The 25,565-nt window shown below is 51.2% G+C and overlaps 1 protein-coding gene across 1 annotated transcript in view; it reads left to right on the top strand.

The window, feature by feature from the left end:
• DYNC1H1 (dynein cytoplasmic 1 heavy chain 1) overlaps nt 1–25,565 on the top strand; it is a 58,229-nt gene that overhangs the window by 4,808 nt on the left and 27,856 nt on the right. Inside the window, exons 6-28 of the mRNA XM_029950817.1 lie at nt 268–539; nt 631–858; nt 8,367–9,443; nt 10,149–10,328; nt 11,748–11,897; nt 14,336–14,482; nt 16,960–17,100; nt 17,698–17,874; nt 18,013–18,123; nt 18,201–18,320; nt 18,851–19,090; nt 20,519–20,674; nt 20,781–20,894; nt 21,332–21,442; nt 21,519–21,728; nt 21,867–22,013; nt 22,198–22,364; nt 22,456–22,629; nt 23,546–23,711; nt 23,792–23,980; nt 24,072–24,266; nt 24,872–25,154; nt 25,383–25,483. Coding sequence (XP_029806677.1) covers nt 268–539; nt 631–858; nt 8,367–9,443; nt 10,149–10,328; nt 11,748–11,897; nt 14,336–14,482; nt 16,960–17,100; nt 17,698–17,874; nt 18,013–18,123; nt 18,201–18,320; nt 18,851–19,090; nt 20,519–20,674; nt 20,781–20,894; nt 21,332–21,442; nt 21,519–21,728; nt 21,867–22,013; nt 22,198–22,364; nt 22,456–22,629; nt 23,546–23,711; nt 23,792–23,980; nt 24,072–24,266; nt 24,872–25,154; nt 25,383–25,483 — 4,856 coding nt within the window. The remainder of the gene's footprint in view (nt 1–267; nt 540–630; nt 859–8,366; nt 9,444–10,148; nt 10,329–11,747; nt 11,898–14,335; nt 14,483–16,959; nt 17,101–17,697; nt 17,875–18,012; nt 18,124–18,200; nt 18,321–18,850; nt 19,091–20,518; nt 20,675–20,780; nt 20,895–21,331; nt 21,443–21,518; nt 21,729–21,866; nt 22,014–22,197; nt 22,365–22,455; nt 22,630–23,545; nt 23,712–23,791; nt 23,981–24,071; nt 24,267–24,871; nt 25,155–25,382; nt 25,484–25,565) is intronic.

Below are 25,565 nucleotides of genomic sequence, written 5' to 3'. Positions count from 1 at the left end.
CCATCTGTTAATTAACAGAAGATCATCCTGTTAATAACATGTTTCTTATTTCAAATATAAACAGTTTCGGTGTCCCTGACTTCTGCAGAACATGAAAATGCTCCCTTGTGAGGCTGCATTTCAGTTTACTTACCCAGTATTAAGCTGGAAGCAGTAGCCTCTTAGTTGTATTACTTTTTTTAAATTAAGGTATGACTGACGTAGAATATTACATTATACTTACGTTATTTTATCTGCAAACCATTAACTCCTTCTCTGTTACTCTAGGTCTAAAACAGGCTTTGGAAACCGTGAATGACTACAACCCTCTGATGAAGGATTTCCCTCTGAATGACTTGCTGTCCGCCACTGAGCTGGACAAAATAAGGCAGGCTCTTGTTGCAATTTTCACCCATTTGAGAAAGATCCGGAACACAAAATACCCCATTCAGAGGGCACTGCGTTTGGTGGAAGCGATTTCAAGAGACTTGAGTTCTCAGTTACTCAAAGTGCTGGGTACCAGAAAACTGATGCATGTTGCTTATGAGGAATTTGAAAAAGTAAGTCCTGGTACAGCAGAAAAGCAGCCTCAGGCGCCGAGATGAAAACATGGCTGTAATCATAAGCCTCCTTTCTTAAATTACACCCTAGGTTATGGTCGCATGCTTTGAAGTCTTTCAGACTTGGGATGATGAGTACGAGAAACTTCAGGTGCTGCTGAGAGACATCGTCAAGAGGAAAAGGGAGGAAAACCTGAAGATGGTGTGGCGGATCAACCCCGCGCACAGGAAGCTTCAGGCTCGCCTCGACCAGATGCGAAAGTTCCGACGCCAGCACGAGCAGCTGCGGGCTGTCATTGTCAGGGTCCTGCGGCCACAGGTATGCGTCGCATTCTAAAGCTGCATCCGTGGGTTGTTTTTGTAACTCCCTCTTTCCTTTCCTCAGATGCTAATGAACTACTGCTTCCCTCAGTTTTGCACCAAGTGCCTCTTTAGTTCCATCTGCATCCTGTCCTGTGATGGAGGGACTCTGTGTGTTCAGTCCACGTCCGTTCTTCCTCCCCGCGAAATGTGTGGATTCTAGAGCCACGCTTCCTGCGTTTTAAATCCTGATCCCACTGTTGAATGTGCTGTATGATTTGGACGTGTCTTTTAACCCTTTTTTAGATTGCTCTTTTGCAAAATGTGGATAATAATTGTACATGCCTGAGATTTACTTTATTTATTCAAAAATTTTAAAGTTTTTTTTTAAGTAGTCCCTACATCCAACATGGCGCTCAGACTTTTAGAACTCTGAGATCGAGTCACACGATCTTCTGACTGAGCTGGCCAGGCCTTCCTATGCCTGAGATTTATTAAAAGAATTAAATGATTCCTTTTCTTTGTATATGCTTGTTTTCCTTCTCAATTCACCTTTCTTTTTTCTTCACCAATTTTTTTCTTTTTTTATTTATTTTTTTTACTGTTTTATTTATTTTTGATACAGAGAGAGACAGAGCATGAGAGGGGGAGGGGCAGAGAGAGAGAAGGAGACACTGAACCAGAAGCAGGCTCCAGGCGCTGAGCTAGCCGTCAGCCCAGAGCCTGACGCGGGACTCGAACCCACTAACGTGAGATCTAACCTGAGCCGAAGCCGGAGGCTTAACCGACTGAGCCACCCAGGCGCCCCCCAATTTTTTTTCTTTAAAAAATCCAGTCCAGATGGGACACCAGGTGGCTTAGTTGGTAAAGCATCTGGCTTCATCTCAGGTCATGATCTCACAGTTCGTGAGCTTGAGCCCCTGCGTCGGGCTCTGGGCTGACCGCTCGGAGCCTGGAGCTGCTTCAGACTCTGTGTGTGTATCTTTCTCTCTGCCTCCCACCCCCTCCACACTCACACTCTGTCTCTCAAAAATAAACATTAAAAAAAACAAATCCAGTGCAGAAATAGAAGGTGGACTGATCCACCCTTGACCCTTGAACAACATGGAGGTTAAGGGTGCTAACTGCTTGCGGACTCAAAAATCTACGTGTGGCTTTCGACTCCCTAAAAAGTTAACCATAGGGGTGCCTGGCTGGCTCAGTCAGTGGAGCATACCACTCTTGGTGTTCGGTTGTGAGTTCCAGCCCCACATTGGGTGCAGAGATTACTTAAAACTTAAATCTTTAAAAACAACAACAGTGACAAAAAACTAATAGCCTACTATTGATTAGAAGCCTTACTGATGACAGAAGGGTTAACACGTTTTATATATGTTATATGTTATATGTTATAAACTGTATTCTTAGGTTAGAGGGGGGAAAACATTAAGAAAGCCATAACAAAAAGAAAATACATACACTGTACTGGATTGAAAAAAACCCGTGTATGGCGCCTGGGTGGCTCAATTGGTTGAGCTTCCGACTGCGGCTCAGGTCATGATCTCACGGTTTGTGAGTTTGAACCCCACATCAGGCTCTGTGCTGACAGCTCGGAGCTTGGAGCCTGCTTTGGATTTTGTTTTTCCCTCTCTTTGCCCCTACCCTGCTCACACTCTACCTCTCTCTCTCAAAAACAAATAGACATTAAAAAAATTCTTAAAAAAAACAACAACAAACCCATGTGTAAGTGAACCTGCAGTTCAAACTGTGTTGTTCCGAGGTCATCTGTATATAGGCAGGGGATTGATAAGTGAATCAATACACATCAAAGCCAATATATAATCAGTGTTATAGACTCTAGGGGACGTATATGGTGCTCAGTCTGTAGTTGACAGCCTTCTTGTCGTTGACAAATTTTTGTAGTGCCGTGTTGGTGGGGGGGTCCGATCTAGAATCCATGCCATCCAGGAAGTTTTATTCAGTGCATAGACGTGCCTACTCTTTGGGGCACATTGTGATTTATTTTGTTTTGTATTTTAATGAACATCTTTTTTTTTTTTTTTTTTTTTTGAGAGAGCACAAGTAGGGGAGGGGCAGAAAGGGGGGCATAGGATCCGAAGTGGGCTCTGTGCTGACAGCAGAGAGCCCGATGTGGGGCTTGAACTCACGAACCGCAAGACCTCAGCCGACATAGGACACTCAGCCGACTGACCGAGCCACCCACATGCCCCTGGGTACACTGTTAATAATGAATCCTTAGCACCGTTTTGCTCAGTGCTCACTGATTGATGTGTGTATGAGGGCGTGCTTGTGTGTGCTGGCTTTAATGTTAGCCACTTATTTTACACGTGAGAGATTTGATTCTGGTGCTGATTCCTTCTAGCCTAGGGTTTGTGTATTTTTTACTTGAGTCAGTTAACATATAGTGTACTACTGATTTCAGGGATAGAATTTAGTGATTCATCACTTACACATAACCCCCAGTGCCCATCCAACTAGCACTCTCCTCAATGCCCATTGCCCATTTAGCCCATCCCCCACCCAGCACCCTCCAGCGATCTTCAGGTCTCTGTATTTAAGAGTCTCTTATGGTTTGCCTCCCTCTCTGTTTTTGTCTTATTTTTCCTTCCTTTTCCAATGTTCATCAGTTTTTGTTCCGGAAATTCCACATATGAGTGAAATTATACGATATTTAACTTTTCTCTGACTTATTTTGCTTAGCAGAGTACACTGTAGTTCCATCCATTGTTGCAAATGGGAAATTTTCATTATTTTTTTATGTCTGAGTAATATATTTATATTACAGTAATATATACACATATCACATCTTTATTCATTAATCAGTCAATAGACATTTGGGCTCTTTCCATAATTCAGTTATTGTTGCTAGTGCTGCTCTGAACATTGGGGTGCATGTGTCCCTTTGAATCACCATTTTTTTATCCTTTGTATAAATACTAGTAGCGGAGTCGCTGGGTCATAGGGTAGTTCTATTTTTAGTTTTTTGAGGAACCTCCACACTGTTTTCCAGAGTGGCTGCACCAGTGTGCACTCCCACCAGCGGTGCAGAAGAGAGCCTCTTTCTCTGCATCCTCGCCAGCACCTGTCGTTGCCTGAGTTGTTAATGTGAGCTGTTTTGACAGGTGTGAGGTGGTATCTCATTGTGGTTTTGATCTATATTTCCCAAATGATGAGTGATGTTGAGTATCTTTTCATGTGTGTTAGACATCTGGATGTCTTTGGGAAAGTGTCTATTCATGTTTTCTGCCCACTTCTTCATTGGATTGTTTATTTTTTGGGGTGTTGAGTTTGATAAGTTCTTTGTAGATTTTCGATACTAATCCTTTACTTGGTATGTCATTTGCAAATATCTTCTCCCATTCCATCCATTGGCTTTTAGTTCTGTTAATTGTTTCCTCTGCAGTCCAGAAGCTTTTTATCTTGATCAGGTCCCAATAGTTCATTTTTGCTTTTGTCTCCCTTGCCTCCAGAGACTTGTCTAGTAAGAAGTTGCTGCAGCTGAGGTCGAAGAGGTTGTTGCCTCTTTTCTTCTCTAGGATTTTGATGGCTTCCTGCCTTAACGTTTAGGTCTTTCATTCATTTTGAGTTTATTTTCATGTGTGGTGTAAGAAAGTGGTCCAGGTTCTTTCTGCATGTCGCTGTCCAGTTTTCCCAATACCATTTGCTGAAGAGACTGTCTTTTTCCATTGAATATTCTTTCCTGCTTTGTCAGAGATTGGCCGTACATTTGCGGGTCCATCTCTGGGTTCTCTATTCTGTTCCATTGACCTGAGTGTCTGTTCTTAGGCCAGTACTGTAGTGTCTTGATGAGTACAGCTTTGTAGTACAGCCTGCGGAACGGAAGTGTGATGCCTCCAGCTTTGGTTTTCTTTTTCAGGATTGCTTTGGCTATTCTGGGTCTTCTCTGATTCCATACAAATTTTAGGACTGTTTGTTCTAGCTCTGTGAAGAATGATGGTGGCATTTTGATAGGGATTGCATTGAATGTGTAGATTTCTTTGGGTAGTATTGACATTTTAATATTTGTTCTTCCAATCCACGAACATGGAATGTTTTGCCATTTCTTTGTATCTTCTTCATTTTCTTTCATAAGCTTTGTATAGTTTTTAGTGTACATATCTTTTGTCTCTTTGCTGAGGTTTATTCCTACATGTTTTATGGTTTTCGGTGCAATCACCAATCTCTTCCTTGATTTCTCTTTCTGCTGTTTCATTATTGGTATATAGGAACGCAACCGATTTTCATATGTTAATTTTATATCCTGCGAATTTGCTGAATTCATGTATCATTTCTAGTAGTTTTTTTGGTGGAATCTTTTCGGTTTTCCACATAGAGTATCCTGTTGTCTGCCAATAGTGAAAGGTTGACTTCTTCCTCACCAGTTTGGCTGCCTTTTATTTCTTCTTGATGTCTGATTGCTAAGGCTGGGACTCCGAACACTGTTGAACAGAAGTGTGAGAGTGGATAGCCTGAGGCCTAACGCTTTTCCCCGTGTGCCTCTGCGCACGCACGCTTGTTAAGAATCATTTACATTTTATTTGTAAGTCACGTGGCAAATATCCTTTATATCGTAAAGTTAACGATAAACTTGCATGTGCGTGCGTATGTTCTCAGAACGTTTTTACTGGAGCATGTGGTCGTGTGCTCACGTTTACTGTGACTGTTGACATGGCCGGACTCAGAGCTGCATTTGCTGTTTGTTTCCTGCCTGTTTCACTGTTGCTCCTCTGTTTCTTTGCCCTCTTCTTATGCTAGTTTTAGTTTAATTTCTCTATAGACTCATAGCTGTATTTCTTTGGATTTTCTTTCTTGGTGATACTCTAGGGAGTACAGTATACATCTTTAATTTATCATGGCTTACACAGTCTAACCTCCAATAAACTATAGGAACCTCATACCATTATAGCTCTGTTTCCTCCTTGTCGCATATATTACATCTTTATGTGCTATAAACCCAACAATACAGTGTTATAAATTTTGTTTTGTTTCTTTGCTTTTTTTTTTAATGTTTATTTTTGAGAGAGAGAGAGAGAGCACAGCGGAGGATGAGCAGAAAAAGAGGGAGACACAGAATCTGAAGCAGGCTCCAGGCTCTGAGCTGTACACACAGAGCCTGACACGGGGCTCAAAGTCACGAGCCATAAGATCATAACCTGAGCAAAAGTCAGACACTTAACTGACTGAGCCACCCAGGTGCCCCATAAGTTTTGTTTTAAACAACCACATTCATTTTAGAAAGATTAGTAGAAGAAAAGTAATACATATAATCTTTTACATTTGTCCACATATTACCATTGGTCCTGTTCCCTTCACTCCTTCCAGTGGATCCGAGTAACTGTCTGGTGTCTGTTCCGTTTAGTTTCAAGGAATTCCTGTAGTAGTTCTTGTTCCATACGTCTGCCAGCAGCAGGTTCCCTCATTTTTTGTTGATCAGGAAAAATATTTCACTTTTCTACTTGAAGGATAGTGTCTCTGGATATAAAATCTTGATTGATAGCAAGTTGTAAATCTCCCCAGACTTTCCATTCTGAAAAGGGCTCACCAGGGGTCTCCTGTGTGTGTGCATAGTTTGTTACGCCAGCCCTTCTCAGGCTTTCTCATTTTCAGAATCTCCCCTTGAAACAGTGCTGTTCTGCTCCCATTGCAAAACTGCAGGTTTTCACTGCCTCAGCCGGGGAATGAGAGCACCTTCAGGCAAGAAGGCCAACAGCTAACTGTTACTTAGCTGATTTGGTAGCCCTTTGTCATGAGAAAACACATGTAGTTGTTGGCTGCCTTTGGTTTTTCTCCATTGTCCTGAAAAAACTATTTTTTTTAATTTTTTAAAATGTTTTTTATTTATTTTTGAGAGACAGAGACAGTGTGAGCAGGGGAGGGTCAGAGAGAGAGGGAGATACAGAATCCGAAGCAGGCTCCAGGCTCTGAGCTAGCTGTCAGCACAGAGCCCGACGCGGGGCTAGAACCCACAAATCGTGAGATCATGACCTGAGCCGAAGCTGGACGCTCAACTGATTGAGCGCCCAGGCGCCCCTGAAAAAACTTTTTAATAATTTTATTCAGTTTTTGTCCTCATTCTGCCATTACCAGGAATACTCAATGTTTTTAAATGCAGAAAATAAAATGCACAGATTTACAAAAGAACAATTACTGATAAATTTGGAATTAATTGACTTAATAAAATAAATTAAATCTAGTAATTTGTGTGTTTTTCCATAAACACCTAAAATAGCAAGACCTAGTGAGGGGCCATATTAATACCATAATTTTGAAGCAATGAACATAAGCAGGATCTCAAGACAAGTACACATGTAGGTGCACTTGGGTGGCTCAGTTGATTGAGCGTTTGACCTCAGTGCAAGTCATGATCTCACAGCTCATGAGTTCGAGCCCCACATAAGGCTCTGTGCTGACAGCTCAGCGTGGAGCCTGCTGTAGATTCTGTGCCTCCCTCTTTCTCTCTGCCCCTCCCGTGCTTGCAGTCTGTCTCTCTCTCTTTCAAAAATAAACAAACATTTAAAAAATTGAAAAAAGAAAAAAAGATGTGTGCACATGTAATGAAGAGGTACTTTATTGGTGACAAAGCCACAGAACCTTAAGAGACTGTGTGTGACTGTTGTGTCCATACATTATTACAGGAAATGTAAATTTTAGTTAGGGGTTAGTGAAAATAATGATGATAATTTCTCCCAAATTCCCAGACCATCTTAATTTCATCCAAGACATCTGTGGAGCCACATTAAGACCCTTGCCTGGTTTTATAATTCTGTGGCCAGGAGATGCGTATGGAAGTCTGACCCTTCCTGACGTGGAGCTAATGCTCTGTTCTGCTCTCTAGGGCTTCAGGGAGTGGAATGGGGGATTCGTCTCTCTTGTTGAAGTATTTCTCTGTCTGTCCCTTCCTGCAGTATGTACCCATGGATTATAATTAAAGTTTTCAGAATCAAAAGGAAGGGGGTGCCTGGGTGGCTCAGTTAAGTGTCCAACTTTTGATCTCGGCTCAGGTCATGATCTCACGGTTCGTGAGATTAAGCCTCATGTCAGACTCTGCACAGACAGAGCCTGCTTGGGATTCTCTCTCTGCCTCTTCCCTGCTTTCTCTCTCGGTCTCTCTCTCTCCCTCTCCCTCCCTCCCTCTAAATAAATAGACATGGAAAATCATTAAAAAAAGAATCAAAAAGGAAGACTGTGTTGGATCTGAGTTTGCACATAGCCCGCCTGTGAATCTCTGGGCTTTCCACTGCAGTGTTAATTTTAGACAAAACATTGAAGAGGCAAGTACTGAAAACCTGCATTTTAACATATTCTTTAGCTTCTTAGGCACCAAAACTATATTATCAGAAGACTTTTATGGGCAGCGTTAGAACACACTCTGTGGTATTTTTCATGGCTTTGTTGAGTTGTGGTTCTAAAACAGTTGGCTAAAAGTTAAAAACCTACCAAGCAGACCGGCTGCGGCGTGCACTGGGGTGCACAGCCGGACGGCAGTCGGTGCCCTCTGCCTGCCGGTCACGAGCCCTCCTCTTGCAGGTCGCTGCGGTTGCGCAGCAGAACCAGGGAGAGGTCCCCGAGCCCCAGGACATGAAGGTGGCCGAGGTTCTCTTCGATGCCGCAGATGCGAACGCTATCGAGGAGGTCAACCTGGCCTACGAGAACGTCAAGGAAGTGGACGGGCTGGACGTCTCCAAGGAAGGCACGGAAGCCTGGGAGGCCGCCATGAAGAGATACGACGAGCGAATCGACAGGGTGGAGACCCGGATCACCGCTCGCCTGCGGGATCAGCTGGGCACGGCCAAGAACGCCAACGAGATGTTCAGGATTTTCTCCAGGTTCAACGCGCTGTTCGTCAGGCCTCACATCCGCGGGGCCATCCGCGAGTACCAGACCCAGCTCATCCAGCGCGTGAAAGACGACATCGAGTCTCTGCACGACAAGTTCAAGGTCCAGTACCCGCAGAGTCAGGCGTGTAAGATGAGCCACGTGCGCGACCTGCCCCCGGTGTCGGGCTCCATCATCTGGGCGAAGCAGATCGACCGCCAGCTGAGCGCCTACATGAAGCGCGTGGAGGACGTGCTGGGCAAGGGCTGGGAGAACCACGTGGAGGGCCAGAAGCTGAAGCAGGACGGGGACAGCTTCCGCATGAAGCTCAACACCCAGGAGATCTTCGACGACTGGGCCCGGAAGGTGCAGCAGCGCAACCTGGGCGTCTCGGGCCGCATCTTCACCATCGAGAGCACCCGGGTCCGAGGCCGAACCGGAAACGTCCTCAAGCTGAAAGTTAACTTCCTTCCTGAGATCATCACGCTTTCAAAGGAGGTTCGGAATCTCAAGTGGCTTGGTTTCCGGGTCCCGCTGGCGATTGTGAACAAGGCCCACCAGGCAAACCAGCTCTACCCGTTCGCCATCTCGCTGATCGAGAGCGTCCGCACCTACGAGCGGACCTGCGAGAAGGTGGAGGAGCGCAACACCATCTCCCTGCTGGTGGCCGGCCTGAAGAAGGAGGTGCAGGCCCTGATCGCCGAGGGCGTCGCGCTCGTCTGGGAGTCCTACAAGCTCGACCCCTACGTGCAGCGCTTGGCGGAGACCGTCTTCAGCTTCCAGGAGAAGGTGTGTTGTGACCTGCCGTCCCCTCCCCAGGGTCCCGGGAATGAGCCGAACGTGGCGCGCGCTCGCTCTCTTGGTTACCATGGTGATTCTCCCACGGGAGGCTTCCCGACGGGTTAGCGCTGGGCCGTGTGGACTGGAAGGGAGAGGAAGCCCCTGGTCCTTCCTTGCTTGTTACTTACTGGGCTGTGCTCTTTGATGGGCTCTGGGAAGGCCGTTAAGTAACTGAGTTTGGAAACCGATGGAGAGATGACGGACGCGGGAGTCTGGTGGAGCGGAACGGGACCTGTATTACTGACACGGCTACACGGAGAACGGGGCTCTAGGTGTCAGCCATGCCACCTGCTGACAGTCCCCTCCCCAGACCTAGGCCGCCTTCCCAGACCCTAGCACAGCCAGACGGGTGTAAGCCGTCTGGCCCTCAGGCTGGTGCTTGCGACAGAGAAGGCGCTGAGCGGAGCCGACTTCTCAGTCAGAGGTCACCCTTCCCACGAACAGGAGGGAGTCGGGGGAGACGCTGATAGTTTCCATACATTTTCCCTCTGAAAACACGGGAGTGGGTGTAAGTGTTCTCACACCAACAGGTGGGATTAGCTACTCATGGAAAGAACTTCTTTGCTTGAGTGTTTGCTCATTGAGAAGAGTGTACATAAATATAAAGGAATAGAGTAAATGGGTGTTTTAAATGTTGAATATGCCTTCCTTTAGGTGGATGATCTGCTAATTATTGAAGAAAAAATCGACCTGGAAGTCCGTTCCCTGGAGACCTGCATGTATGACCACAGGACGTTCTCAGAGATCTTGAACAGGGTCCAGAAAGCTGTGGATGACTTGAACCTGCACTCCTATTCCAACTTGCCCATCTGGGTCAACAAGCTTGACATGGAGGTGAGGGGTGGTGTGTCATAGCCGTTTTCATTTTCCTGCTGGCAGTGTAAGGGTGAGCCCTATTTTGTAAGTTTGTTAGTTGTCTCTGAAAAGTGTTTTTCCGTAGAAGTTACCAGCAGTGGTCCAGGTTCCCCTCCAGAAATCCCATTTAAGTAACAACAGCGCCGAGCCGTGTGGTGCGAGCAATACTCTGTCCCTTCCCAGTTGGAGGCGATGAGGTGGGGGGTTCTCTTTATCTTCAGACTACCTGACAGTGTCCTCCTGCCTGCTCACCTGATCACGAGGCTGTCTTCCCTGGCCCTCGCCTCCTGGCGCCCCTCTCTGCGTCCTTCCCGACACAGAGGCGCCTGGGGGCGCCCGGCCAGCTCAGCAGGCGGGACACACAGCGCTTGATCTCTGGGTCCTGAGTTCAGGCACCACATTGAGCCTAGAGCTTACTTTTTAAAAAAAAGAAGGAAATGCCCAGTAACCACCTCGTATTCCTGTCCTGGAGGATCGGGGGTCACCCCGTTGGGGTGTGCAGGGAGGGAAGGTGCGTGTGCGCGTGTGTCTGAGACACACTACTGCATGCGGCTCTCTTGTGGCTGCACGTCCGAGGCATCCCTGGCGAGTCCCGGGAAGCAGCGGTCTGGCGGCAGGGTTGCTCCGTAGGCGGTGGTGGTTGGGCAGCCCCGAGGCCCCTATGTGCCCACTCATTGTAAAGAGAAAGCCTGCGACCCCGGAGAGGTGGTGTACCCACGCCTGGAGCACTAGCGGGGAAGTTAACAGAACCCACTCTTCCGAATCTGCTGGAAGTCTCGGGCTGCCACGCCGCCCTTACAGCATTCCCGGGACGGCTTTGTGGCCCAAGGCAGACTCTGCACAGAGGTGTACAGATGTCCCGTTCATAGGAAGTTTGCTTCCCTCACTCTCGATCCAGGAGAAGACTTTTTTCTTTACTTGTTAAAAGAAGACGGTCACCTGGATGTGGTGACAGATGGTAGCTGGTCTTAACCGTGGTGATGAGCTTACCATGTATCTAAATGTGAACACATTACGTTGTTCTTCTGAAGCTGATAGAGTGTTATATGTCAATTATACCTCAGCTTTACCAAAGGGAAAAAGGCTTACTCTCCAGATTATAGATTGTAGCTTTATCTCCGAGGCTGCCAGGAAAATCCTGTTGTTTCATGAACTAGTACACTGAGCAAACAGCGAGACCGCGATTGCTTCCGCTGCACTTGCGTCCGTCTCCTTGTCCCCGACAAGCCGGCGGGCTGGTGGTTGGGTGACCTCCGGATGGAGGTCGGGCTCTCTGAGGTGGGGGGAGGGGCGGGGGGGGGCGCCGGGCTGAAGGGTGCGGTCGCCACCGTCCTCGGCCTGAAGCCTCAGCGCTCTGTCCGACGTGCCTGGCATTGCCCGACGCTGCTCTCTCTGTAGATCGAAAGAATACTGGGCGTCCGCCTGCAAGCCGGCCTGAGAGCGTGGACCCAGGTGCTTCTCGGACAAGCTGAGGACAAAGCAGAAGTCGACATGGACACGGACGCCCCGCAAGTCAGTCACAAGCCTGGCGGGGAGCCGAAGATTAAAGTGAGTATTTCCCACGGCATCCGATTTGCTCGTGAAGCAAACAAGAGTCTCCCTCTTGTAAAGTACCAATGAGAAAGCCACTTTACCATGAGAAACCTGACAGACGCCACCTCACGCAGGTGACCAGAGTCAGCATCACCAATGCTGTCTTGTGTGCGTTCTTTTCCCTGGCGGCGTGTATGCGAGGTGACAGCAAGGCCACCTCCCCTCTGCGCTCTCTGACCCTGCGCCTCCCCGGCTCCTTGTAATCATGCGAGAAGGTCAGGCATCCCTCACAGAACCCCTTGCCAGGACCCTTCCAGAATGTCACGATCACGAGAGAGACCAGGAGGAACAGAGCTGTCACTGGTCGGAAGGGGCTCAGGAGATGTGACAGACAGCTGTGTTGGGGCCCCAGGAGATGTGACCAGAGCCAGGATCTGAGTTCGGAGTGCTGTATCCATGTTAATTTCTTGGTTTGGGCGACGGTGCCGTGTTCGGTGTTGCCATTACAGAGAGCTGGAGAGTGCAGGAAACCTCTTCGTGCTTGCTTAGCGACTCTCCTGTAAATCTAAAATCACTTCAAAATCATTTTTTTAATGGGAAATAAATTCTTTTTATTTATTTATTAACTTTTTATGTTTTTATTTTTGAGAGACAGACAGAGACAATGCGAGCAGAGGAGTGTCAGAGAGAGAGGGAGACACAGAATCAGAAGCAGGCTCCAGGCTCCGAGCTGCCTGTCAGCACAGAGCCCGACGCGGGGCTCGAACCCATGAACCGTGAGATCATGACCTGAGCCGAAGCCGGACGCTTAACCGACTGGGCCACCAGGCGCCTCCTAGAAAAAAATCTACACACTGGGGGCGCCTGGGAGGCTCAGTCAAGTAACGGTCCAACTTGGCTCGGTCATGATCTCATGGTTTATGGGTTCGGGCTCTGCTCACAGGTCAGAGCCTGGAGCTGCTTCAGATTCCGTGTCTTCACTCTCTGCCCCTCCCCCACTCACACTCTCTTTCTATCAAAAATAAATACACATCAAAAAAAATTTTTAATGGAAACTGGAAAAAAACTTCACTGCAAAAGAAATCTCCACTTTCCAGGCATACTTGCAAGAAACCATTTCAAGAACTGCGTACAGTGCCAGGACAAGGAAAATTCAGACTCTGACACTGAAATGTCACTGCCTCATCCAGTCTTCTCAGGGTCTCCCGGAAGGGCGCACCAGCACGGTGGTGGCCTCCACACTGGACAGCAGTCTCTGTCTCCAACCCCCCACTTCCCGCTGAGTGGAGGAGTGGCCAGCTGGAACCCAGCAGGCTGTCTAGAAAAGTGTGTGTCCCAGCTGTGCCCATAGGTCCTGTCCCCGAATCTGGGCCCCTGTACGGAAGTGCCTGCCTTACAGTGGCCCATCAGGCCATGTGTTTGTGTAGATAGTTGGTCATGTTTGTGTTGAATTTACCATAAAACTACCTCATCGAACAGAAGTCTAAAAGAACTAAAGAACTAACTTTGATGGGGGAGAAACAGTTAGCTGCGTTTTTCCTACCCAGATGTTATCGTCTCATTTTTTTCTCTTAATGCTTGAAAACGGTTTTCAGTTTTGCACAGACATATTCGTTCCCACAGCATACTTTTTAAAATACGGAGATGCAGAAAGGCAGATGGGTGTGTCTGAGCTAACGCGGTCATCCGGTGGGGATGGGGTGGGGTCTTGCTCAGCTCACAGCAGGCACTGGCAGGTGACACAGACTCCCCTTGACTTGTAACCTACGTCGTGCCGCAGTCTGACAGCTGATGCCAGTCTCATGTCACTGCCTCAGTGACACGGGGCTCTGAGGTCCCGAGGTCATTCCATCCAGAGATCACCAGGCACATTAAAGCAAGTGACATTGAGCCCCCGTTACGTGCCCAGCGCCTATGCACAGGGGACCCTGGAAGCACCTAAGCAATGCCCGCCTTCTCGGTGCTTCTCTGGGGAGCACCGTGCACCCGACGTGAGCTACGGAAGGTCGTGGCGTCCGTTAAAGTAACACACCCGTGTTCAGACTCAAGCAGGTCCGTAATTCAGAGGGAGAAAATGTTACGCACCAAAACCATCTTTTTTACTTTGAGAAAAACTTTCGTATCAAGAAAATTCCTTTAAAATGATTGATGCTTTATGTGACAAAAAAGTTAAGCTATAATTTGTATACTTGTACCGAGTTTTGAGTTTAAACTTTCATAGCACCTGACTTTACTTGAGGGGATTATTGAATGACGGTCACGTACATGTGTATCCGGGACCGTGTGATTGAAGATGGCCCCTGGAGGGACATGTCATTGCACTCTTATGAGTGGGATTTTTAATCCAGAAATGATCGCCCTTCTCGTGAATACTGATCCTGGCGGCACAAATGCATAAAAGCCATTTTGTTGAAATAGACTTTTGAGTAAGAAATGAAATCTTTCTTTTACAGAACGTTGTTCACGAGCTGAGAATAACCAATCAGGTCATCTACTTGAACCCGCCCATCGAGGAGTGCAGGTACAAGCTGTACCAGGAGATGTTCGCCTGGAAGATGGTCGTGCTCTCTCTTCCCAGGATCCAGAGCCAGCGGTACCAGGTGAGCCTCCCGGGGGCGCCGCACCCCCTTCCCCCCCAGGCCTCCCCGGGCTCCGGCGGCCACCTCTCCTCGCGCCTCTTGAAATGGTGCTCTCCGCCGGTCGCTTAAGACTCCAGACCTGCGACCCCACATTCTAAGGGAAAGCTAGAGGAAGCCTCATGTGACGTGGCACTTTGCCCAGCAGCTGCTTTTCCAGATCGTTGCCTCGGCAGCTCTGATCTCGGTAGTCTCTCCGAAATTCCGTCCGGGAACGTCTCTGGGAATTTCAGTTCCTCTTTCTCCCCACCCCCGCTTTTCAGTATGGAAGTCTGCAGTTCCACACGAAAGTAGAGGGGGGTCTCGTGAGCTCACACCAGCCTGCTTTATCATCATGTGGCCAATTTAAATTTCTTCCCCTCCCCCAGCTTATTTTAAAATAATCCAAAATAGACTCTTATTAATGTGCTTCTGGAGCGAAAGGAAAACCCATCAAAAGACTGTTTAGTCCGTGGTCTCTGAGCAACATTACTTCTAAATAGGACCAGTGGTTTTCAAAGAGGCAGATTTCCAGAACCTGTGTTGTGCCAGGCTCTTCTAGAATGTCTCAGCTCTGACTATAAGAGGCACAGGCTCAGTTCTCAGGTGTTTTGGGGCAGCGGGCCCCCCCCCCCCCCCCGTGGACTCCGCCATGGCGGTGACCAGCTGATGTGAGCCGAGCTGGGGGCCCGGGTTCTTTCCCTCCGGGAGCCTGTGCAGGCCGGTTCTCGTCGGCTTCTGTGAGCACTGCGCTGTTTGTCTCAGCACCGAACCAAACGAAAGCTAGGCCCTCTTAACGCCGGAGCCCTGCCCGTGCTCTGTGGCCCAGCTCCCCTTCCCTTTGCCCAGCCTCGTGTCGGCGAGCAAGCCTGACCCGTCACCCTCCAGCCACTGTACTTCTCAGCAGCCCTTGGAGAAAACACAGAGGACTGGTCTGCACATCTGCTTCAGGTCCCTGGCCCTCAGGCATCAGGGTCACAGGCCTTTGCCTGCTGCTGTGGTGGGTCTCTCAGTCCTGAGAACCGGCAGTGGCAGGATGTGACCCGTGTGTGCCCCTCCTGCTTGACACACTTGTTCCACTTGGCTGTCCCGGTGTCCTGGCTGTCTGTGGCTCCTCCTTGCCTCTCCCTCTTCTGCTCCTACCTTCGGAGTGTGTTCTCCGTCCCCAGCCCCTGGCTCACCCGGTCCGCTCACTTTAAATCCCGGCCATGTGGGACAACTCTGTGCTCGTGCCTCCAGCCCGGCCTTTAGCCTGAGCTCTAGACCCGTCTCCCCAGCTCGCTCCTGGGCATCTCCACAGGCCTGATGTGTTCAAACACTGAGTGTGTCTCTGACCCCCTCCTCAGACTTGCTGCCACCCGGTCTTTTTTTCTCTGCCTTCATCCTGCTCAGGCCTAAGTTGAGGTGTCATCCTTGCGTCCCACGGTTGGTCTGCAAAATTCACCCTGATCTTTATCCCACGTCGCTGGTCCCACTGGTCCCGGGTACCATCATCCCTCACTGGGATTCTTAAAGTTCCCTCCTGACAGGTCTCTGTCTGCGCCCGCGTGCCCCCCCAACCTCCATCTATTTTCGACACAGCAGCCAGAGTAAGATTGTGTGTCGATCTGCCCTGCTCTTCCCAGAGCCCCTTGATGGCTTCTCCTGTCACTTCCCGTGGCGGCCGGGTCCCGTGGCGGCCGTGTCCCGTGGCGGCCGGGTCCCGTGGTGGCCATGTCCCGTGGCGGCCAGGTCCCTGTGGCAGAGTGCCGGGCCCCACATGCTGCGCCACTTGTCGCCTCTCTGGCTTGCGTGCAGCATCTCCAGTGCAGCCGCACTGGCCTCTTGCTCTCTTTAGACAGTCCGGCAGGCTCCTGCCCCTGGGCCTTGGCACTTGCTGACCTTCCGACTCGGAAGCCCTGGTAGCAATATGCTGACATGGCCCCTCCCTCCCTCCCTCTCCCGGTCCTGCTCAGTGAGGCCTTCCCTGACTTCCCCTACCCCAGACTCCCAGCACTTCTCACCGGCTGGGAAGGGTCTCTCCTCCCACAGAATGTAAGCCCAGGTGAGCAGACGTTTGTTTCTTGTGCCTGCAACAGTGCCTGGCACACAGCCAGCGCTCAGATCATTCAAACGATGAATGCGTCGCCGCGCCCGTCATCCAAGTTGGTGTCAGCATTTGGTCATGGCAGTCTCCGTTCTTCAGACATGGCCTCCAGTGTTCCGCTCCCAGATGGGAGATTTAGGTCTCAAGTGCTCTGTACTATCTTCAGATTTTCTAGCTTGTGGTTGATCTGATGTCCCTTCACTGGTTGATGCGTTGAGTAGGCCTCTGATTTCTTGTGGCTGCGGTAAGCGCGTGTTACAGACGCCATTTGTACAGCGAGCTGTTCCTTCGGTTCGTTTGAATTCTGCGAAATGTGGCTGTGAGGCGAACGCTCGCGTCCGCCCTCCTTGTGCTCCTCCTGGCTCTGCTCGCTTAGGTGGGCGTACATTACGAATTGACTGAAGAAGAGAAGTTCTACCGGAATGCTTTAACGCGGATGCCCGACGGCCCCGTGGCCCTGGAGGAGTCCTACTCTGCGGTCATGGGCATCGTGACTGAGGTCGAGCAGTACGTCAAGGTGAGAAGCTCCCCATCTCACTGGAATACACTGTGGGGTCTAGTCAGACGCGGTGAGCGGGGGGCCTGATGTCAGACATGGTGAGCGTGGGGCCCGATGGCAGACGTGGGGGGGGGGCCTGACGGCAGACGTGGGGAGGGGGGGGGGCCTGACGGCAGACGTAGTGAGTGTGGGGTCCGATGGCAGACATGGTGAGCGCAGGGCCTGACGGCAGACGTGGTGAGCGCAGGGCCTGACGGCAGACGTAGTGAGTGTGGGGCCTGATGTCAGATGTGGGGAGAGCAGGGCCTGACGTCAGATGTGGTGAGCGTGAGGCCTGGTAAATGTGGGAGCCGAAATCTACGTCATGTGTATCTAACCCAGTGCAGTTGACAATGCTTGTTTTAAAGCAGTGGCTGGGAGGGCAGATCTTAGGGAATATTAACTAATATTCCAGAGAGCGGTAAATGTTATTCTTTCTTAATACAAAAATCCTGAGCATTTGAAGTGACTTTTTCTAACAGCACTGACAAGTGAGACACGTGAACCTAATATACTTTAACGTTCCGTAAAGTGAAAGGCCCGGCTGTGCTACTTGACCGTGTGGTTCATCTGCAGGTCTGGCTTCAGTATCAGTGCCTGTGGGACATGCAAGCCGAAAACATCTACAACAGACTTGGAGAGGATCTCAACAAGTGGCAGGCTCTCCTGGTGCAGATCAGGAAGGCCAGAGGGACTTTTGACAACGCGGAAACCAAGAAAGAGTTTGGGCCGGTGGTCATAGATTACGGCAAGGTGGGCTGCGCCCCGCAGGGCCAGGGGTGGAGGTCGCTGGCTGTGAAGGCGGCGTCTGTGGGTGACAGGGACACAGTGGACCTGTGAACACCGGCGTAGGGACTGAGGATCTGTTGTCGTGGGCTCATTCACCCCCAGGTGCAGTCTAAGGTGAACCTGAAGTACGACTCTTGGCATAAAGAGGTGCTCAGCAAATTTGGGCAGATGCTCGGATCAAACATGACAGAATTCCATTCCCAGATCTCCAAGGTGAGGAGGCGGGTCCTGGCGTGAGTCTGGGGCAAAGCCTCGGCTCCGTGCTGAGACCCTGCGCTCTCCCCACCCAGTCGCGGCAGGAGCTGGAGCAGCACTCGGTGGACACGGCCAGCACCTCTGACGCGGTGACCTTCATCACCTACGTGCAGTCTTTGAAGCGAAAGATCAAGCAGTTTGAAAAACAAGTCGAGGTGAGCTCCGCGGACAGGTAAAATCCTCCTCCTCACCACGGGAGACACGGGTTCTGGGTGCGTGCAGGCCCCCAGCACGTCTCTGGCTCCCAGCGCACCGGCCGGGGGAGGGCGGGCCCTGGCCCCTTGGGGCTCACGCGCTCCAGGTGACTCGTAACCGCATCGAGGTTTGAGGACCACTGTGCTTTGCCTTTGAAAATCTTTTACTTTAATAGTAGTTCTTCAAGTCCTCAAACTGGCAGTCTGTGTACAGTTGGGCAGGGGGGTGAAGCACAGCCCAGCGTGCTCCCCATCCTCTCTGCGGCCCCTCCACCCCCATCCCCGGCTGCACAGGCGCCGTGATGCCCCAGCCACGGCGGGCCGGGGCCGTGCTGCTTGCAGAGCGCTGAGCTCTCGGCGTGGAAGGTTTCTGGAGAGGGGCAGGCATGCTGTTGTGTGCCCTGTGGCCCCGGTCCGTCCTCCCTTCCCTGGGACTCCGACAACAGCCTGTGGTCACCGCGCTCACGCCGCCCGTGCTCCGGCTCCCGCAGCTCTACCGCAACGGCCAGCGGCTGCTGGAGAAGCAGAGGTTCCAGTTCCCGCCCTCCTGGCTCTACATCGACAACATCGAGGGCGAGTGGGGCGCCTTCAACGACATCATGCGGCGCAAGGACTCGGCCATCCAGCAGCAGGTGGCGAACCTGCAGATGAAGATCGTGCAGGAGGACCGGGCCGTGGAGAGCCGCACCGCCGACCTGCTGACCGACTGGGAGAAGACCAAGCCCGTCACGGTGAGGCCCTCCTCCCACACCTCAGAAGGCTTTGCTGCGGGTTAGCCTTCCCGGCAAGGAGGACTCCTTTTTGTAATTAAAACTCACACCTGGTGTATTTAAAAAGTGAAAGCCAGCTTGGACCTCTTCTTACCGAGAGCCCCTCACGACGAGCGTGAGTCACAAGGTGGTTTTAAAACTTAAAGGGTTTTTGATCCTGAGTTACCCTCTTACTGAGCACTGACTGCGTTCTGCACGCGGAGCAGGAAGGACAGCAGCCCCGTCCCCATGGAGCCCCCTCCAGTGGGAGACACGGAAAAACGAGCAAGGAAGACACGGATTTGAGTCAGGCGCTGAGAGGTGCCGTGGGGAAGGGCGAGAGCCGGGAGGGGGAGCGGCGTTGGGGCGCGCTGCCGTGTGGCAAGGTGGCTGTTGGAGAAGACCTGAGCGGGGGAGGGCTTCAGGCAGAGGTGACAGCGAGTGCCAGGCTCGAGCAGGCACGTAGCGGCACGCTGGGTTTCTGGGGCTGGATTCTGTGTCATTTGTTCAGACGCAGAAATGTGGGCAGGAAAGAGAAGGGGGAAGGCGGTCCTGGTACTTCGGACATTAATCTGGTTTTCTAGTCCGGGTGTTGGTGACCCGACACCGGAGCTGGTGGCAGGGGCAGCCTCCCGCCATCCACTCCGCACAGCCCTGCTGTGCCGCTGCTCCCAGAGGGCCTGGTTGGGGTTCACGTTTGGTTCAAGGGGCCCTGTTTTCAGGAGGTCTTCGCTTTCACTGATCGCGACCCCGTAGCTCAGGCCGAAGGCCAGCTCCAGCGGGGAGGGAGTGTCGATCAACAAGCAAGATTCTGGTCACCAATATTTGAATGTTTCTTACTGCTGGTTTTTTGTTGTTGTTTTTTTTTTTACTAATATGTTCTGGTTTTAATTTTCGACAATATTTTATGTAGTCATTCTCAAGTTATTAACATGTAGAGGAAGCAAGTAGTAGTTGAATGCTCGACTAGAGGCTGCTTCCCTGAGGACGACCAGATTTCGGGTCTGGTCTCCAGGACTGATGTAGCAGCTGCGTGCCTCAGGGAGGGCGCGGCCACAGCCCCCGACCGCCCTCCCCGCAGCCATGTCCCCTGGGACCCAGAGGTCTGCTCCAGCCCCGGTCTGTCCGGAGTCCTCCCTTCCCGTCTCCCGAGGCACTCGGAGAGAGTGACTGAGGAGGGGTGCCCCAGCTTTCTCACTCGTCTCTTTCTTTACGTCAAGTATGGGAGTAGAAATCACACTCAGTGATGTACGGGAACCGTAGCGTGCATCTTGTTGACGACTTGTGTGTGCAGACGTGTTCAGGCCGTCAGATTCCAGACCCCCGGCAGGCGCCCTCCGCCGTCTCGGCGCCCAGGCACGCTTCTGTCCTGGGACCTAGCGCCGCACTTGTGCCCTTTCCTGCTTACAGGGCAATCTCCGCCCCGAGGAGGCGCTCCAGGCCCTCACCATATACGAGGGCAAGTTCGGCCGGCTGAAGGACGACCGGGAGAAGTGCGCGAAGGCCAAGGAGGCGCTGGAGCTGACCGACACGGGGCTGCTCAGCGGCAGCGAGGAGCGCGTCCAGGTGCGGGGCCGCCGGGGCGGGGCTCCTGGGCCTTCATCTGCCCTTGACCAGGGCCTGCGGCACTTGCCGCGTCCAGAGTCTCACTGCTCTCCCCGTGTGACTGCAGGTGGCCTTGGAAGAGCTGCAGGACCTCAAAGGCGTTTGGTCAGAACTCTCCAAGGTCTGGGAGCAGATCGATCAGATGAAGGAGCAGCCGTGGGTTTCCGTGCAGCCTCGAAAGGTATGTCCGAAGTGGACCTTGTATGCGCCGTCGTCTGGCGCGAGCCGTGGCCTTCACCCGGAAGCTTCGCGGGCAGGGAACGGCACGGTGTCCGCAGAATGTCACACGGTGCTCAGTTGTGGAAGTCATCTGGACTGATGGGAAATGTGTGTGAAAACCACATTTTTTATGTTTTTATTTAATTTTGAGAAAGCCACAAAGAATGAGTGGGGAAGGGGCAGAGAGAGAAGGAGAAAGAATTCCAAGCAGGCTCCACCCCACCAGCTCAGAGCCCGACTCGGAGCTCAAACTGACCAACTGTGAGATTATGACCTGAGCCATAATCGAGAGTCATGCTTAACTGAGCCACTGAGGCGCCCCTGGAAAACATTTTTGAAGATATTTCACCATTAAAGGAAATGTTGGCAAACCAAAAATCATTTTGTTTCTCTTGACAGCTTCGACAAAATTTAGACGGGCTCCTGAACCAGCTGAAAAACTTCCCGGCCCGATTACGGCAGTACGCCTCCTATGAGTTCGTCCAGAGGCTGCTGAAAGGCTACCTGAAGGTGGGGGTCTGGCGCCGGGGTCGTGCGCGGCCGCCAGGAACACGGCCGCACAGTGACCTTGCTCCGCCCCCCGCAGGTAAACATGCTGGTGATTGAACTCAAGTCCGAAGCACTGAAGGACCGCCACTGGAAGCAGCTGATGAAGAGACTTCACGTCAACTGGGTTGTGTCTGAGCTCACCCTCGGCCAGATCTGGGATGTGGACCTGCAGAAGAACGAGGCCATTGTCAAGGACGTGCTGCTCGTGGCGCAGGGGGAGATGGCGCTGGAAGAGTTTTTGAAGCAGGTGAGGAACAGGCCGGCAGCGCCCTGCGTGTCCCGCCTCGGGCTGTGCTGTCGGTTTGAATCGCGTCTGTGGCCCTTGGTTGCTTGTGCCCTGGGAGCCCCCGCGTGCTGACGCGGTGCCTCTCCGGGTCTGCTCCAGATAAGAGAGGTGTGGAACACGTACGAGTTGGACCTGGTCAACTACCAGAACAAGTGCCGCCTGATCCGAGGCTGGGACGACCTCTTCAACAAGGTCAAGGAGCACATCAACAGCGTGTCCGCCATGAAGCTATCTCCCTACTACAAGGTACCCTCGCTGGGGCGGCCCGCCCTCTCGGGCGCGCTCTGTAACGCCTTCTGACTGGCAGTTACCAGAAGCCTGTTTTTTAATGCGTGAGTCAGATAAGTTGACATGATCTGCAGGTTTTGCAGTGGCAGGTCTTTGAGTAAAGAGCTCAGCAGCTCGGCTCTGCTTCCCATCTGCCCGCCAGGTCTTCGAGGAGGACGCCCTGAGCTGGGAGGACAAGCTGAACCGGATCATGGCTCTCTTCGACGTGTGGATCGACGTGCAGAGGCGGTGGGTCTACCTGGAAGGCATCTTCACGGGCAGCGCGGACATCAAGCACCTGCTGCCGGTGGAGACCCAGCGGTTCCAGAGGTGCGACCTCTAGCCCGGGGCAAGAGAGCCGAGCCGTGTTGGTCACCGTCCTTCATGTAAAGGCTAACGACGCTTTTGGTTTGATTCGTAGTATCAGCACGGAGTTTTTGGCTCTGATGAAAAAAGTATCCAAGTCTCCCCTTGTCATGGATGTTCTGAATATCCAGGGGGTACAGAGGTCTCTGGAGAGACTGGCGGACCTGCTGGGAAAGATCCAGAAAGCATTGGGAGAGTACCTGGAAAGAGAGCGATCCTCTTTCCCTAGGTAAGATGATTGCTTTGATTTGCACTGAAGTCAAGTTCAAGTTCAGGACCCTCCCCTCTCCCCTGTGAGTCCGTGTGTTGGTCACTTTGACATCAGTAGTTTTGTTTCTAGTAATTCATATAATGTTTTTCCCTTTTCATGCATTTATTCTTTTTTTTTTTAATGTAAGAGAGGAGAAGGAGGAAGGACAGAGAGAGAGGGAGATAGACTCTGAGGCAGGCTCCAGGCTCTGAGCTGTCAGCGCAGAACCCAATGCAGGGCTTGGACACTTAGCTGACTGAGCCACCCAGGCGCCCCATTCCTAATGACACTGAGCAATTCCTCATTTTCTATCTCACATTTGTTTATTAAGCTTCATTGAAACTATTATCCACCCTTCCAGGCAGCTGGCATCTCTTAAAAATTTAGCTCTGATTGTTTTCCAAACAGCATTTCTTTCTTTCTGAATAGTTTGCTTACTGTAATTAGAACAGGCTTTTATTTTTGTTTGTTAGAAAAAGAGAGTGAGCAGGTGTGGGAGGGGCAGAGAGCAAGGGAGAGAGACAGAATCCCAAGCAGGCTCCTCGCCGTAAGCACAGAGCCCTATGCAGGGCTCAGTATCACCCACCGTGATATCAAGAGCATGTACTTAACTGACTGAGCCACCCAGGTGCCTCTGGAACAGGCTTTCAAAACATAAGTCCACGAAGAAAGGTAAATGACATGAAATGCGTGGAATTCCTCTTCAGTATCTTTTTAGACAAATGTGTATCTTCTGCTGAGGGCTGGAAGAACTTGGACGTGATCTAGTTCAGACTGGAGATTGTCACCACCATCCGAATCTGGTTTCCCTTCCTGCTGTTTGAAGTTCTGCTTTGGTTCACCTTTTTTATGTATATGTAACATTTTACAACCTGAATGCTTTTTTAAATTTTAGGTTCTATTTTGTGGGTGATGAAGATTTGCTTGAAATCATTGGAAACAGTAAGAACGTAGCCAAGTTACAGAAGCATTTCAAGAAGATGTTTGCTGGCGTTTCGAGCATCATCCTCAACGAGGATAACTCTGTCGTCCTGGGCATTTCCTCCCGTGAAGGAGAGGAGGTAGGACGTTCGTGACTGTCCCTTAGGAAGCTTCCCTCCCGCCTTTGTGCATCTTAATTCTTAGGTCGTATGCATTTCAGGTCATGTTTAAAACTCCTGTGTCGATCACTGAACATCCCAAAATCAACGAGTGGCTCACACTGGTGGAAAAGGAGATGAGAGTCACGCTGGCCAAGCTTCTGGCCGAGTCTGTCACAGAAGTTGAGATTTTTGGTAAAGCAACTTCAATTGACCCGAACACCTACATCACTTGGATTGACAAGTACCAGGTAACGTGTAGCAGAGGCAGGCGGCGGAGAGGCCTGTGTGTCGGCCGGTCTCCGAAACGATCCTTTGGGTCTCGTGTCTCGTGTCTTCTAGGCCCAGCTTGTGGTTCTGTCAGCCCAGATAGCCTGGTCCGAAAACGTGGAGACGGCGCTGAGCAGCATCGGCGGGGGTGGTGACGCAGCGCCCTTGCACTCCGTGTTGAGCAACGTGGAGGTCACCCTCAACGTGCTGGCCGACTCGGTCCTCATGGAGCAGCCCCCGCTGCGCAGACGGAAGCTGGAGCACTTGGTTAGTCCCGCGCCTGCCCGACTCCCCCCTCGCCCGCCAGGCGCTGCACCTTCGGTGCAGGCAGGCAGAGGAGACCGTGCCGGGGAGCACTCCAGCTGGTGGTAGGGAGACGAGGGGGCACGCTGGGGGACAGGGACCACTCTCCGTCCTGTTGAAAGGTGGCCTCGGGGGAGTAGGGGAATCCTGCGTCCACTTCCTAGGAAGGCGGTGGCCTTGATCCAGGGTTCATGCTCGCCATCCCCTTGCCAGGGGCGCGCCCAGGTGTGCCCACGCTGGTGTCGCGCCCAGCCTGTGGGGACAGACGGGGGACAGAGATGGCTGTTCTCCTGACACACACCATGCTAGTTAGGCTCTTCACTTGAAGTTGGGTGTTTTTGTTTGTTGGTGGTTTGGTTTTGCTGCAGCTCTTGATTCTGTGTCATTTCATGTGGGAAGAACAATTCTCCTGTTTTTAGCAGTGAATTTGCATTTTGGAATATTTACTGAGTGTTACTGTAATTGGATCTTGAGTCTCAAAAGTCTGGTAAATGATACACGCCCAGGAAGTGCGCTGTGCGTGTACCCCTCCGGTCTGTGGTAAACTCTTAGAGCCACTCTCTGTTCAGATTACAGAGCTGGTTCACCAGAGGGATGTGACGCGCTCCTTGATCAAAACCAAGATCGACAACGCCAAGTCTTTCGAGTGGCTCAGCCAGATGCGCTTTTACTTCGACCCCAAGCAAACTGATGTGCTCCAGCAGCTGTCTATCCAGATGGCAAATGCCAAGTTTAACTATGGCTTTGAGTACCTGGGTGTTCAGGACAAGCTGGTCCAAACCCCTCTCACCGACCGCTGCTATTTGACCATGACCCAGGCCTTGGAGGCCAGACTGGGGGGATCCCCGTTCGGTAAGTTACTCCACAGACCTGGACAGGTGGAGTCAAAGAGTAAATACAGTTTGTAAAGATTAAGTCGGTAGTTTAAGAGGTATTTCTTAATAACGTAGCTAATACATTCTAGAACCTTGGATTCATTTGCACTTGTCACATGTCCTTTGGCTTTGTAAATGAACTGTGTGAGGCTAACGGTACCTCCGTGTGGACTCAAGTCCTCTGTGACTTTTCTTCAAACGATAGGACCGGCCGGGACTGGGAAGACCGAGTCCGTCAAAGCTCTTGGCCACCAGCTCGGACGCTTCGTTTTAGTCTTCAACTGCGATGAGACCTTTGATTTCCAGGTGGGCAGCTTTCTGAGTTCACCTGCAGTCCACCGGCCTGGGTGGCCAGCTGGGGGGACCGCGCCTGGACCCTCGGAGGGCT

This window comes from Suricata suricatta, chromosome 9 (assembly GCF_006229205.1).
Source record: "Suricata suricatta isolate VVHF042 chromosome 9, meerkat_22Aug2017_6uvM2_HiC, whole genome shotgun sequence".
In the NCBI taxonomy this organism is placed as follows: domain Eukaryota; kingdom Metazoa; phylum Chordata; class Mammalia; order Carnivora; family Herpestidae; genus Suricata; species Suricata suricatta.
The sequence above is the reverse complement of the archived record's forward strand: the minus strand, read 5'-3'. Positions and strand labels throughout refer to the sequence as shown.